At 50.3% G+C, this 15,947-nt stretch overlaps 1 protein-coding gene across 1 annotated transcript in view; it reads left to right on the plus strand.

Moving 5' to 3' along the window:
* LOC130343146 (protein scribble homolog) overlaps positions 1–14,699 on the plus strand; it is a gene marked incomplete at both ends in the record, with an annotated part of 44,156 nt that extends 29,457 nt beyond the window's left edge. The window contains 4 exon segments of the mRNA XM_056554333.1: positions 4,792–4,881; positions 10,987–11,064; positions 11,268–11,591; positions 14,619–14,699. Of these exon segments, the coding sequence (XP_056410308.1) occupies positions 4,792–4,881; positions 10,987–11,064; positions 11,268–11,591; positions 14,619–14,699 (573 nt within the window).
* Positions 14,700–15,947: the final 1,248 nt, after the last annotated feature.

The raw sequence follows: 15,947 nt of genomic DNA on the forward strand, positions 1-15,947 counted from the left end.
AAAGTGGCCTTCCTCGTGGCGATCACCTCAATTCGCCGCGTCTCTGAATTAGCGACTCTTTCTTGCCATTCTCCTTTCCTGGTTATTCACCAGGACAAATTGGTACTTCGCCCTTTACCTTCCTTTCAGCCCAAGGTGGTGACTTCCTTTCACCTGAATGAGGACATCATCTTGCCTTCCTTCTGTCCTTCCCCTTCTCATCAGAGGGAGCACAAACTTCACAAGCTGGACTTGGTTTGAGCGATTCGGACCTATTTGTCGGTCACTTCTTCCTTTCGGCGGTGTGACTCCCTGTTCGTGCTCCCTAATGGTCGGCGGAAGGGACTTCCGGCCTCCAAGGCTACCATCTCCCGATGGATTCGCTCCGCCATTTCGGAGGCGTATCGCTGCAAGGGTCTGGTGCCTCCCTTTCGGGTTACGGCTCATTCTACCCGCGCAGTGGGGGCCTCCTGGGCAGTCAGCCATGGGGCTTCGACTCTTCAGGTTTGCAAGATGGCCACCTGGTCGTCTCTTCACACGTTTGATAAGTTTTATCGTGTGCGCACCTTTGCGTCCTCTGATGCCAGTTTAGGCCGCAGGGTCTTGCAGGCGGCAGTTCAGTCGTCCGCCTGAGTTGTCTTTCTTTGGGTTGAGTTTTTTTCCCTCCCCACGGACGGCTTTTGGACGTCCCATGGTCCTGTGTCCCCCAATGAAGCGCTCGAGAAAAGTAGATTTTTTTTACTTACCGTAAAATCTCTTTCTCTGAGCTTCTATTGGGGGACACAGCACCCACCCATTGGTTGGTTTGTGTTCACCTGGTGTTCCCCTTCCTGGAAGGGGTATATTTTGGTGGTCAGATGTTTTCTGTTTATTTCAGTCCTAGCTTCTCCTTATGCTTTGGTACAAAACTGAGGTATGCTGTGTCCAGAGGCGGGTTATATACCCTGCTGGGAGGAGTCGACTGTTTTTTGTTTTGCCTAGTGTCAGCCTCCTAGTGGCAGCAGCATATAACCCATGGTCCTGTGTCCCCCAATAGAAGCTCAGAGAAAGAGATTTTACGGTAAGTAAAAAATCTACTTATCCATTGACTAGAGATCAGCGGTGACATCACTGAGTATACAGCCTATCCATTCACTAGAGATGAGCGGTGACCTCACTGAGAATAAAGGCTATCCATCACTAGAGATCAGCGGTGACCTCACTGAGAATAAAGCCTATCCATCACTATAGATCAGCGGTGACATCACTGAGAATACAGCCTATCCATCACTAGAGATCAGCGGTGACATCACTGAGAATACAGCCTATCCATCACTAGAGATCAGCGGTGACATCACTGAGAACACAGCCTATCCATCACTATAGATCAGCGGTGACATCACTGAGAATACAGCCTATCCATTCACTAGAGATCAGCGATGACATCACTGAGAATACATCCTATCCATCACTAGAGATCAGCGATGACATCACTGAGAATACAGCCTATCCATCACTAGAGATCAGCGGTGACATCACTGAGAATACAGCCTATCCATCACTAGAGATCAGCGGTGACATCACTGAGAATACAGCCTATCCATTCACTAGAGATCAGCGGTGACATCACTGAGAATACATCCTATCCATCACTAGAGATCAGCGGTGACATCACTGAGAATACAGCCTATCCATCACTAGAGATAAGTGGTGACATCACTTAGAATACAGCCTATTCATTCACTAGAGATCAGCGGTGACATCACTGAGAATACAGCCTATCCATCACTAGAGATCAGCGATGACATCACTGAGAATACAGCCTATCCATCACTAGAGATCAGCAGTGACATCACTGAGAATACAGCCTATCCATCACTAGAGATCAGCGGTGACATCACTGAGAATACAGCCTATCCATCACTAGAGATCAGCGGTGACATCACTGAGAATACAGCCTATCCATTCACTAGAGATCAGCGGTGACATCACTGAGAATACAGCCTATCCATCACTAGAGATCAGCAGTGACATCACTGAGAATACAGCCTATCCATTCACTAGAGATCAGCGGTGACATCACTGAGAATACAGCCTATCCATCACTAGAGATCAGCGGTGACATCACTGAGAATACAGCCTATCCATTCACTAGAGATCAGCGGTGACATCACTGAGAATACAGCCTATCCATCACTAGAGATCAGCAGTGACATCACTGAGAATACAGCCTATCCATTCACTAGAGATCAGCGGTGACATCACTGAGAATACAGCCTATCCATCACTAGAGATCAGCGGTGACATCACTGAGAATACAGCCTATCCATCACTAGAGATCAGCGGTGACATCACTGAGAATACAGCCTATCCATTCACTAGAGATCAGCGGTGACCTCACTGAGAATAAAGCCTATCCATCACTATAGATCAGCGGTGACATCACTGAGAATACAGCCTATCCATTCACTAGAGATCAGCGATGACATCACTGAGAATACATCCTATCCATCACTAGAGATCAGCGATGACATCACTGAGAATACAGCCTATCCATCACTAGAGATCAGCGGTGACATCACTGAGAATACATCCTATCCATTCACTAGAGATCAGCGGTGATATCACTGAGAATACAGCCTATCCATTCACTAGAGATCAGCGGTGACATCACTAATACATCCTATCCATCACTAGAGATCAGCGGTGATATCACTGAGAATACAGCCTATCCATCACTAGAGATCAGCGGTGACATCACTGAGAATACAGCCTATCCATTCACTAGAGATCAGCGGTGATATCACTGAGAATACAGCCTATCCATCACTAGAGATCAGCGGTGACATCACTGAGAATACAGCCTATCCATCACTAGAGATCAGCAGTGACATCACTAATACATCCTATCCATCACTAGAGATCAGCGGTGATATCACTGAGAATACAGCCTATCCATCACTAGAGATCAGCGGTGACTTCACTGAGAATACAGCCTATCCATCACTAGAGATCAGCGGTGACATCACTGAGAATACAGCCTATCCATTCACTAGAGATCAGCGGTGACATCACTGAGAATACATCCTATCCATTACTAGAGATCAGCGGTGACATCACTGAGAATACAGCCTATCCATCACTAGAGATCAGCAGTGACATCACTGAGAATACAGCCTATCCATCACTAGAGATCAGCGGTGACATCACTGAGAATACATCCTATCCATTCACTAGAGATCAGCGGTGACATCACTGAGAATACAGCCTATCCATCACTAGAGATCAGCGGTGACATCACTGAGAATACAGCCTATCCATCACTAGAGATCAGTGGTGACATCACTGAGAATACAGCCTATCCATTCACTAGAGATCAGCGGTGACATCACTGAGAATACATCCTATCCATTACTAGAGATCAGCGGTGACATCACTGAGAATACAGCCTATCCATCACTAGAGATCAGCGGTGACATCACTGAGAATACAGCCTATCCATTCACTAGAGATCAGCGGTGACATCACTGAGAATACAGCCTATCCATCACTAGAGATCAGCAGTGACATCACTGAGAATACAGCCTATCCATCACTAGAGATCATCGGTGACATCACTGAGAATACAGCCTATCCATCACTAGAGATCAGCGGTGACATCACTGAGAATACAGCCTATCCATACACTAGAGATCAGCGGTGACATCACTGAGAATACAGCCTATCCATCACTAGAGATCAGCGGTGATATTACTGAGAATACAGCCTATCCATCACTAGAGATCAGCGATGACATCACTGAGAATACATCCTATCCATCACTAGAGATCAGCGATGACATCACTGAGAATACAGCCTATCCATCACTAGAGATCAGCGGTGACATCACTGAGAATACAGCCTATCCATTCACTAGAGATCAGCGGTGACATCACTGAGAATACATCCTATCCATCACTAGAGATCAGCGGTGACATCACTGAGAATACAGCCTATCCATCACTAGAGATCAGCGGTGACATCACTGAGAATACAGCCTATCCATCACTAGAGATCAGCGGTGATATTACTGAGAATACAGCCTATCCATCACTAGAGATCAGCAGTGACATCACTGAGAATACAGCCTATCCATCACTAGAGATCAGCAGTGACATCACTGAGAATACAGCCTATCCATCACTAGAGATCAGCGGTGACATCACTGAGAATACAGCCTATCCATACACTAGAGATCAGCGGTGACATCACTGAGAATACAGCCTATCCATCACTAGAGATCAGCGGTGATATTACTGAGAATACAGCCTATCCATCACTAGAGATCAGCAGTGACATCACTGAGAATACAGCCTATCCATCACTAGAGATCTGCGGTGACATTACTGAGAATACATCCTATCCATCACTAGAGATCAGCGATGACATCACTGAGAATACAGCCTATCCATCACTAGAGATCAGCGGTGACATCACTGAGAATACAGCCTATCCATCACTAGAGATCAGCGGTGATATCACTGAGAATACAGCCTATCCATCACTAGAGATCAGCGGTGACATCACTGATCGGGGACCGGTTTGTGTGTAGATTTGACCCTTGCCTGATCCTCTATATGACGCTGTTGTCGCTCTGGATCAGTTCATCTGATCACATCCAGAGCTGCTGCTCCTGTTCTTTCTCTCCACATCTCACTGCCGCCCTCTGCTGTTGGCCTTGTATAAGAGGTGCTGCATCAGCTGTGGAGGTGTGTTCAGGACTCCCCCCGCCATGTGGTGTTGGTTTCTTCCTTTCTGGCGTCTTCAGTAACCTGCGCTGTCTTCTGCTTCCAGCTTACACTCACCATCCTGCGGCAGACGGGGGGTCTGGGCATCAGCATTGCGGGGGGCAAAGGGTCCACCCCCTACAAGGGAGACGACGAGGTGAGTGTGGAGGTGCTCGCAGGGAGGTCTCCATATTATCATGAATGAAGAGGCGGGGGCCATATGGGGGTCACCACCTGCACCCACAAAACACTGTGCGGGAGATGGATCACAACCTGTCAGAGGAAACGTTGCTGAGTTGCCCATAGCAACCAATCAGATCACTACTTTCATTTTGAAAAGTAAAAGCTGTGATCTGATTGGTTGCTATGGGCAACTTAGCAACTTTTCCTCTGACAGGTTTTGATAAATCTGTGTACAGGTTCACCCATTGGTGGGAGATAAGGCCCCCCTCATCTATGTGTACATGAAGGGCCCCCCAGACCAGGCCCCCCTCATCTATGTGTACATGAAGGGCCCCCCAGACCAGGCTCCCCTCATCTATGTGTACATGAAGGGCCCCCCAGACCAGGCTCCCCTCATCTATGTGTACATGAAGGGCCCCCCAGACCAGGCCCCCCTCATCTATGTGTACATGAAGGGCCCCCCAGACCAGGCTCCCCTCATCTATGTGTACATGAAGGGCCCCCCAGACCAGGCTCCCCTCATCTATGTGTACATGAAGGGCCCCCCAGACCAGGCTCCCCTCATCTATGTGTACATGAAGGGCCCCCCAGACCAGGCCCCCCTCATCTATGTGTACATGAAGGGCCCCCCAGACCAGGCCCCCCTCATCTATGTGTACATGAAGGGCCCCCCAGACCAGGCTCCCCTCATCTATGTGTACATGAAGGGCCCCCCAGACCAGGCCCCCCTCATCTATGTGTACATGAAGGGCCCCCCAGACCAGGCTCCCCTCATCTATGTGTACATGAAGGGCCCCCACCTCCCAGACCAGGCTCCCCTCATCTGTGTACATGAAGGGCCCCCACCTCCCAGACCAGACCAGGCTCCCCTCATCTATGTGTACATGAAGGGCCCCCACCTCCCAGACCAGACCAGGCCCCCCTCATCTATGTGTACATGAAGGGCCCCCCAGACCAGGCTCCCCTCATCTATGTGTACATGAAGGGCCCCCCAGACCAGGCCCCCCTCATCTATGTGTACATGAAGGGCCCCCCAGACCAGGCTCCCCTCATCTATGTGTACATGAAGGGCCCCCCAGACCAGGCCCCCCTCATCTATGTGTACATGAAGGGCCCCCCAGACCAGGCTCCCCTCATCTATGTGTACATGAAGGGCCCCCCACCCCCAGACCAGGCTCCCCTCATCTATGTGTACATGAAGGGCCCCCCAGACCAGGCTCCCCTCATCTATGTGTACATGAAGGGCCCCCACCTCCCAGACCAGGCTCCCCTCATCTATGTGTACATGAAGGGCCCCCCAGACCAGGCGCCCCTCATCTATGTGTACATGAAGGGCCCCCCAGACCAGGCCCCCCTCATCTATGTGTACATGAAGGGCCCCCCACCCCCCAGACCAGGCTCCCCTCATCTGTGTGTACATGAAGGGCCCCCCAGACCAGGCTCCCCTCATCTGTGTGTACATGAAGGGCCCCCCAGACCAGGCTCCCCTCATCTGTGTGTACATGAAGGGCCCCCCAGACCAGGCTCCCCTCATCTGTGTGTACATGAAGGGCCCCCCACCCCCCAGACCAGGCTCCCCTCATCTGTGTGTACATGAAGGGCCCCCCAGACCAGGCTCCCCTCATCTGTGTACATGAAGGGCCCCCCAGACCAGGCTCCCCTCATCTGTGTGTACATGAAGGGCCCCCCAGACCAGGCTCCCCTCATCTGTGTGTACATGAATGGCCCCCCAGACCAGGCTCCCCTCATCTGTGTACATGAAGGGCCCCCACCCCCAGACCAGGCCCCCCTCATCTGTGTACATGAAGGGCCCCTCACCCCCAGACCAGGCTCCCCTCATCTATGTGTACATGAAGGGCCCCCACCCCCAGACCAGGCCCCCCTCATCTGTGTGTACATGAAGGGGCCCCCCACCCCCAGACCAGGCCCCCTCATCTGTGTGTACATGAAGGGCCCCCACCCCCAGACCAGGCCCCCCTCATCTATGTGTACATGAAGGGCCCCCACCCCCAGACCAGGGCAACGCTAATTACATCCCCCCGGTGGTGAGCAGCACTAATTACTCATTACATCCCCCGGTGGTGAGCAGCACTAATTACTCATTACATCCCCCCGGTGGTGAGCAGCACTAATTACTCATTACATCCCCCGGTGGTGAGCAGCACTAATTACTCATTACATCCCCCCGGTGGTGAGCAGCACTAATTACTCATTACATCCCCCCGGTGGTGAGCAGCACTAATTACTCATTACATCCCCCCGGTGGTGAGCAGTACTAATTACTCATTACATCCCCTCGGTGGTGAGCAGTACTAATTACTCATTACATCCCCCCGGTGGTGAGCAGTACTAATTACTCATTACATCCCCCCCCCGGTGGTGAGCAGTACTAATTACTCATTACATCCCCCCGGTGGTGAGCAGTACTAATTACTCATTACATCCCCCGGTGGTGAGCAGTACTAATTACTCATTACATCCCCCGGTGGTGAGCAGTACTAATTACTCATTACATCCCCCGGTGGTGAGCAGTACTAATTACTCATTACATCCCCCGGTGGTGAGCAGCACTAATTACTCATTACATCCCCCCGGTGGTGAGCAGTACTAATTACTCATTACATCCCCCCGGTGGTGAGCAGCACTAATTACTCATTACATCCCCCCGGTGGTGAGCAGTACTAATTACTCATTACATCCCCCGGTGGTGAGCAGTACTAATTACTCATTACATCCCCCCGGTGGTGAGCAGTACTAATTACTCATTACATCCCCCCGGTGGTGAGCAGTACTAATTACTCATTACATCCCCCCGGTGGTGAGCAGTACTAATTACTCATTACATCCCCCCGGTGGTGAGCAGCACTAATTACTCATTACATCCCCCGGTGGTGAGCAGCACTAATTACTCATTACATCCCCCCGGTGGTGAGCAGCACTAATTACTCATTACATCCCCCCGGTGGTGAGCAGCACTAATTACTCATTACATCCCCCCGGTGGTGAGCAGTACTAATTACTCATTACATCCCCCCGGTGGTGAGCAGTACTAATTACTCATTACATCCCCCCGGTGGTGAGCAGTACTAATTACTCATTACATCCCCCGGTGGTGAGCAGTACTAATTACTCATTACATCCCCCCGGTGGTGAGCAGCACTAATTACTCATTACATCCCCCGGTGGTGAGCAGCACTAATTACTCATTACATCCCCCCGGTGGTGAGCAGCACTAATTACTCATTACATCCCCCGGTGGTGAGCAGTACTAATTACTCATTACATCCCCCGGTGGTGAGCAGCACTAATTACTCATTACATCCCCCCCCGGTGGTGAGCAGCACTAATTACTCATTACATCCCCCGGTGGTGAGCAGCACTAATTACTCATTACATCCCCCCGGTGGTGAGCAGCACTAATTACTCATTACATCCCCCCGGTGGTGAGCAGTACTAATTACTCATTACATCCCCCCGGTGGTGAGCAGCACTAATTACTCATTACATCCCCCCGGTGGTGAGCAGCACTAATTACTCATTACATCCCCCGGTGGTGAGCAGCACTAATTACTCATTACATCCCCCGGTGGTGAGCAGTACTAATTACTCATTACATCCCCCCGGTGGTGAGCAGTACTAATTACTCATTACATCCCCCGGTGGTGAGCAGTACTAATTACTCATTACATCCCCCGGTGGTGAGCAGTACTAATTACTCATTACATCCCCCGGTGGTGAGCAGCACTAATTACTCATTACATCCCCCGGTGGTGAGCAGCACTAATTACTCATTACATCCCCCGGTGGTGAGCAGTACTAATTACTCATTACATCCCCCGGTGGTGAGCAACACTAATTACTCATTACATCCCCCGGTGGTGAGCAACACTAATTACTCATTACATCCCCCCGGTGGTGAGCAGTACTAATTACTCATTACATCCCCCCGGTGGTGAGCAGTACTAATTACTCATTACATCCCCCGGTGGTGAGCAGTACTAATTACTCATTACATCCCCCCGGTGGTGAGCAGTACTAATTACTCATTACATCCCCCCGGTGGTGAGCAGTACTAATTACTCATTACATCCCCCCGGTGGTGAGCAGTACTAATTACTCATTACATCCCCCGGTGGTGAGCAGTACTAATTACTCATTACATCCCCCGGTGGTGAGCAGTACTAATTACTCATTACATCCCCCCGGTGGTGAGCAACACTAATTACTCATTACATCCCCTCGGTGGTGAGCAGCACTAATTACTCATTACATCCCCCCCGGTGGTGAGCAGCACTAATTACTCATTACATCCCCCGGTGGTGAGCAGTACTAATTACTCATTACATCCCCTCGGTGGTGAGCAGCACTAATTACTCATTACATCCCCCTGGTGGTGAGCAGCACTAATTACTCATTACATCCCCCGGTGGTGAGCAGCACTAATTACTCATTACATCCCCCCGGTGGTGAGCAGTACTAATTACTCATTACATCCCCCCGGTGGTGAGCAGTACTAATTACTCATTACATCCCCCGATGGTGAGCAACACTAATTACTCATTACATCCCCCGGTGGTGAGCAGCACTAATTACTCATTACATCCCCCGGTGGTGAGCAGTACTAATTACTCATTACATCCCCCGGTGGTGAGCAGTACTAATTACTCATTACATCCCCCCGGTGGTGAGCAGTACTAATTACTCATTACATCCCCCGGTGGTGAGCAGCACTAATTACTCATTACATCCCCCCGGTGGTGAGCAACACTAATTACTCATTACATCCCCCGGTGGTGAGCAGTACTAATTACTCATTACATCCCCCCGGTGGTGAGCAGTACTAATTACTCATTACATCCCCCCGGTGGTGAGCAGTACTAATTACTCATTACATCCCCCCGGTGGTGAGCAGTACTAATTACTCATTACATCCCCCGGTGGTGAGCAGCACTAATTACTCATTACATCCCCCCGGTGGTGAGCAGCACTAATTACTCATTACATCCCCCCGGTGGTGAGCAGTACTAATTACTCATTACATCCCCCCGGTGGTGAGCAGTACTAATTACTCATTACATCCCCCCGGTGGTGAGCAGTACTAATTACTCATTACATCCCCCCGGTGGTGAGCAGTACTAATTACTCATTACATCCCCCTGGTGGTGAGCAGTACTAATTACTCATTACATCCCCCGGTGGTGAGCAGTACTAATTACTCATTACATCCCCCCGGTGGTGAGCAGTACTAATTACTCATTACATCCCCCCGGTGGTGAGCAGTACTAATTACTCATTACATCCCCCCGGTGGTGAGCAGTACTAATTACTCATTACATCCCCCCGGTGGTGAGCAGCACTAATTACTCATTACATCCCCCCCGGTGGTGAGCAGTACTAATTACTCATTACATCCCCCGATGGTGAGCAACACTAATTACTCATTACATCCCCCGGTGGTGAGCAGCACTAATTACTCATTACATCCCCCGGTGGTGAGCAGTACTAATTACTCATTACATCCCCCGGTGGTGAGCAGTACTAATTACTCATTACATCCCCCGGTGGTGAGCAGTACTAATTACTCATTACATCCCCCCGGTGGTGAGCAGTACTAATTACTCATTACATCCCCCCGGTGGTGAGCAGTACTAATTACTCATTACATCCCCCGGTGGTGAGCAGTACTAATTACTCATTACATCCCCCCGGTGGTGAGCAGTACTAATTACTCATTACATCCCCCGGTGGTGAGCAGTACTAATTACTCATTACATCCCCCCGGTGGTGAGCAGCACTAATTACTCATTACATCCCCCGGTGGTGAGCAGTACTAATTACTCATTACATCCCCCCGGTGGTGAGCAGTACTAATTACTCATTACATCCCCCGGTGGTGAGCAGTACTAATTACTCATTACATCCCCCGGTGGTGAGCAGCACTAATTACTCATTACATCCCCCGGTGGTGAGCAGCACTAATTACTCATTACATCCCCCGGTGGTGAGCAGCACTAATTACGCCCCCATTTACCTGATCTGTCTTGGTTTGGGGTCTCTGATTTTCATCTTTACCTTACAGGGGATTTTCATCTCGCGTGTGGCTGAAGAGGGGCCGGCGGCTCGTGCTGGGGTGAGAGTGGGGGACAAGCTCCTGGAGGTGAGTGATGAGCATAGAGGACTGGAGGGAGGGGGAGGGACGGGGCCCGAGGGTAGGGACTGGACTGGAGGGACGGGGCCCGAGGGGAGGGACTTGACTGGAGGGATGGGGCCCGAGGGGAGGGACTGGACTGGAGGGACGGGGCCTGAGGGGAGGGGCCTTAGGGAATGGCGGTGATGTGTGGTTGTCTCTACCTGTGACAGGTGAATGGTGTGGACCTGCACAACGCTGAACATCACATGGCGGTGGAGGCGCTGCGCAGCTCCGGGAGCTCGGTCTCCATGACTGTGTTGAGGGAGCGGATGGTGGAGCCTGAGAACCCGATCACGGTGACGCCCCTACGCCCTGAAGATGATTATAATCCTCGGGAGAAACGTGTCATCATTCCTTATACAGAGGAGGAGGAGGAGGAGATGCCGCGCAGCCGCAACCAGCGCATCTCCACCTGTCTGATGCGACATGATAAAGGCCTGGGGTTCAGCATTGCCGGTGGGGTCGGCAGCACCCCCTACAGGGTCGGAGACACTGTGAGTATAACGGACACCTCCGCCATGTGCTCAGGGGTAAAGGTGGAGAGGACCTTGTTCTCTGGTCAGTATATAGATCTGGTGGAGCGGACCTTGTTCTCTGGTCAGTATATACATCAGGTGGAGCGGGCCTTGTTCTCTGGTCAGTCTATAGATCAGGTGGAGCGGACCTTGTTCTATGGTCAGTATATAGATCAGGTGGAGCGGGCCTTGTTCTCTGGTCAGTATATAGATCAGGTGGAGAGGACCTTGTTCTCTGGTCAGTATATAGATCAGGTGGAGCGGGCCTTGTTCTGTGGTCAGTATATAGATCAGGTGGAGCGGACCTTGTTCTCTGGTCAGTATATAGATCAGGTGGAGCGGGCCTTGTTCTCTGGTCAGTATATAGATCAGGTGGAGCGGACCTTGTTCTCTGGTCAGTATATAGATCTGGTGGAGCGGACCTTGTTCTCTGGTCAGTATATACATCAGGTGGAGCGGGCCTTGTTCTCTGGTCAGTATATAGATCAGGTGGAGCGGGCCTTGTTCTCTGGTCAGTATATAGATCAGGTGGAGCGGACCTTGTTCTCTGGTCAGTATATAGATCAGGTGGAGCGGGCCTTGTTCTCTGGTCAGTATATAGATCAGGTGGAGCGGACCTTGTTCTCTGGTCAGTATATAGATCTGGTGGAGCGGACCTTGTTCTCTGGTCAGTATATACATCAGGTGGAGCGGACCTTGTTCTCTGGTCTGTATATACATCAGGTGGAGCGGACCTTGTTCTCTGGTCTGTATATACATCAGGTGGAGCGGACCTTGTTCTCTGGTCAGTATATAGATCAGGTGGAGCGGACCTTGTTCTCTGGTCAGTATATAGATCAGGTGGAGCGGGCCTTGTTCTCTGGTCAGTATATAGATCAGGTGGAGCGGGCCTTGTTCTGTGGTCAGTATATAGATCAGGTGGAGCGGACCTTGTTCTCTGGTCAGTATATAGATCAGGTGGAGCGGGCCTTGTTCTCTGGTCAGTATATAGATCAGGTGGAGCGGACCTTGTTCTCTGGTCAGTATATAGATCTGGTGGAGCGGACCTTGTTCTCTGGTCAGTATATACATCAGGTGGAGCGGGCCTTGTTCTCTGGTCAGTATATAGATCAGGTGGAGCGGGCCTTGTTCTCTGGTCAGTATATAGATCAGGTGGAGCGGACCTTGTTCTCTGGTCAGTATATAGATCAGGTGGAGCGGGCCTTGTTCTCTGGTCAGTATATAGATCAGGTGGAGCGGACCTTGTTCTCTGGTCAGTATATAGATCTGGTGGAGCGGACCTTGTTCTCTGGTCAGTATATACATCAGGTGGAGCGGGCCTTGTTCTCTGGTCTGTATATACATCAGGTGGAGCGGACCTTGTTCTCTGGTCAGTATATAGATCAGGTGGAGCGGACCTTGTTCTCTGGTCAGTATATAGATCAGGTGGAGCGGGCCTTGTTCTCTGGTCAGTATATAGATCAGGTGGAGCGGACCTTGTTCTCTGGTCAGTATATAGATCTGGTGGAGCGGACCTTGTTCTCTGGTCAGTATATACATCAGGTGGAGCGGACCTTGTTCTCTGGTCTGTATATACATCAGGTGGAGCGGACCTTGTTCTCTGGTCTGTATATATATCAGGTGGAGCGGACCTTGTTCTCTGGTCAGTATATACATCAGGTGGAGCGGACCTTGTTCTCTGGTCAGTATATACATCAGGTGGAGCGGACCTTGTTCTCTGGTCAGTATATACATCAGGTGGAGCGGACCTTGTTCTCTGGTCAGTATATACATCAGGTGGAGCGGACCTTGTTCTCTGGTCAGTATATACATCAGGTAGAGCGGGCCTTGTTCTCTGGTCAGTATATACATCAGGTGGAGCGGGCCTTGTTCTCTGGTCAGTATATACATCAGGTGGAGCGGGCCTTGTTCTCTGGTCAGTATATATATATATATATATATATATATATCAGGTGGAGCCGCCTTTCTCTGGTCAGTATATATATCAGGTGGAGCCGCCTTTCTCTGGTCAGTATATATATCAGGTGGAGTTGCCTTTTCTCTGGTCAGTATATATATCAGGTGGAGCCGCCTTTCTCTGGTCAGTATATATATCAGGTGGAGCCACCTTTCTCTGGTCAGTATATATATCAGGTGGAGCCGCCTTTCTCTGGTCAGTATATATATCAGGTGGAGTTGCCTTTTCTCTGGTCAGTATATATATCAGGTGGAGCCACCTTTCTCTGGTCAGTATATATATCAGGTGGAGCCGCCTTTCTCTGGTCAGTGTATATATATATATCAGGTGGAGCCGCCTTTCTCTGGTCAGTATATATATCAGGTGGAGCCGCCTTTCTCTGGTCAGTATATATATATCAGGTGGAGCCGCCTTTCTCTGGTCAGTGTATATATATATCAGGTGGAGCCGCCTTTCTCTGGTCAGTGTATATATATATCAGGTGGAGCCGCCTTTCTCTGGTCAGTATATATATCAGGTGGAGCCGCCTTTCTCTGGTCAGTATATATATATCAGGTGGAGCCGCCTTTCTCTGGTCAGTATATATATATCAGGTGGAGTTGCCTTTTCTCTGGTCAGTATATATATATCAGGTGGAGCCGCCTTTCTCTGGTCAGTATATATATATCAGGTGGAGCCGTCTTTCTCTGGTCAGTATATATATATCAGGTGGAGCCGCCTTTCTCTGGTCAGTATATATATATCAGGTGGAGCCGCCTTTCTCTGGTCAGTATATATATATCAGGTGGAGCCGCCTTTCTCTGGTCAGTATATATATATATATCAGGTGGAGCCGCCTTTCTCTGGTCAGTATATATATATATATCAGGTGGAGCCGCCTTTCTCTGGTCAGTATATATATCAGGTGGAGCCGCCTTTCTCTGGTCAGTCAGGGGTCGAGCTGTAAATAGCCGCTCCTGTCATGTGACACTCCTCGCCGCCCCCGGAGTATTTTGGGTGCGTTGCTCTGCAGGGATCAGTGTATTCAGTCTCTACTCTTTATCTTCCAGGGTATATTCATCTCAAGGATCGCAGAGGGCGGAGCCGCACACAGAGACGGAGCGCTCAGAGTCGGTGACCGGGTGCTGTCGGTAAGTAGTCGCTGTGTCGTGTGGAGAGAGGGCACATTGTACCAACACCGCATCCAATATAGAGCGGAGGAGTCTGTGGAGGAGATGTACGCTGCTCCGGGGCCCAGTAAGTCCCACCGGGGCCCCAAACAGATCAGTAGTGCAGGGGGAGTCGTCTTCATGTTCTCTGTAGATGTCAGTAGTGCAGGTGGAGTCGTCTTCATGTTCTCTGTAGATGTCAGTAGTGCAGGTGGAGTCGTCCTCGTGTTCTCTGTAGATGTCAGTAGTGCAGGTGGAGTCGTCTTCATGTTCTCTGTAGATGTCAGTAGTGCAGGTGGAGTCGTCTTCATGTTCTCTGTAGATGTCAGTAGTGCAGGTGGAGTCGTCTTCATGTTCTCTGTAGATGTCAGTAGTGCAGGTGGAGTCGTCCTCATGTTCTCTGTAGATGTCAGTAGTGCAGGTGGAGTCGTCTTCATGTTCTCTGTAGATGTCAGTAGTGCAGGTGGAGTCGTCTTCATGTTCTCTGTAGATGTCAGTAGTGCAGGTGGAGTCGTCCTCATGTTCTCTGTAGATGTCAGTAGTGCAGGTGGAGTCGTCCTCATGTTCTCTGTAGATGTCAGTAGTGCAGGTGGAGTCGTCTTCATGTTCTCTGTAGATGTCAGTAGTGCAGGTGGAGTCGTCTTCATGTTCTCTGTAGATGTCAGTAGTGCAGGTGGAGTCGTCCTCGTGTTCTCTGTAGATGTCAGTAGTGCAGGGGGAGTCGTCCTCGTGTTCTCTGTAGATGTCAGTAGTGCAGGTGGAGTCGTCCTCGTGTTCTCTGTAGATGTCAGTAGTGCAGGTGGAGTCGTCCTCGTGTTCTCTGTAGATGTCAGTAGTGCAGGTGGAGTCGTCCTCGTGTTCTCTGTAGATGTCAGTAGTGCAGGTGGAGTCGTCCTCATGTTCTCTGTAGATGTCAGTAGTGCAGGTGGAGTCGTCCTCATGTTCTCTGTAGATGTCAGTAGTGCAGGTGGAGTCGTCCTCATGTTCTCTGTAGATGTCAGTAGTGCAGGTGGAGTCGTCCTCGTGTTCTCTGTAGATGTCAGTAGTGCAGGTGGAGTAGACTTGTGTTCTCTGTAGATGTCAGTAGTGCAGGTGGAGTCGTCTTCATGTTCTCTGTAGATGTCAGTAGTGCAGGTGGAGTCGTCTTCATGTTCTCTGTAGATGTCAGTAGTGCAGGTGGAGTCGTCCTCGTGTTCTCTGTAGATGTCAGTAGTGCAGGTGGAGTCGTCT

This window comes from Hyla sarda, unplaced genomic scaffold, assembly GCF_029499605.1.
Source record: "Hyla sarda isolate aHylSar1 unplaced genomic scaffold, aHylSar1.hap1 scaffold_67, whole genome shotgun sequence".
NCBI classification, from domain to species: domain Eukaryota; kingdom Metazoa; phylum Chordata; class Amphibia; order Anura; family Hylidae; genus Hyla; species Hyla sarda.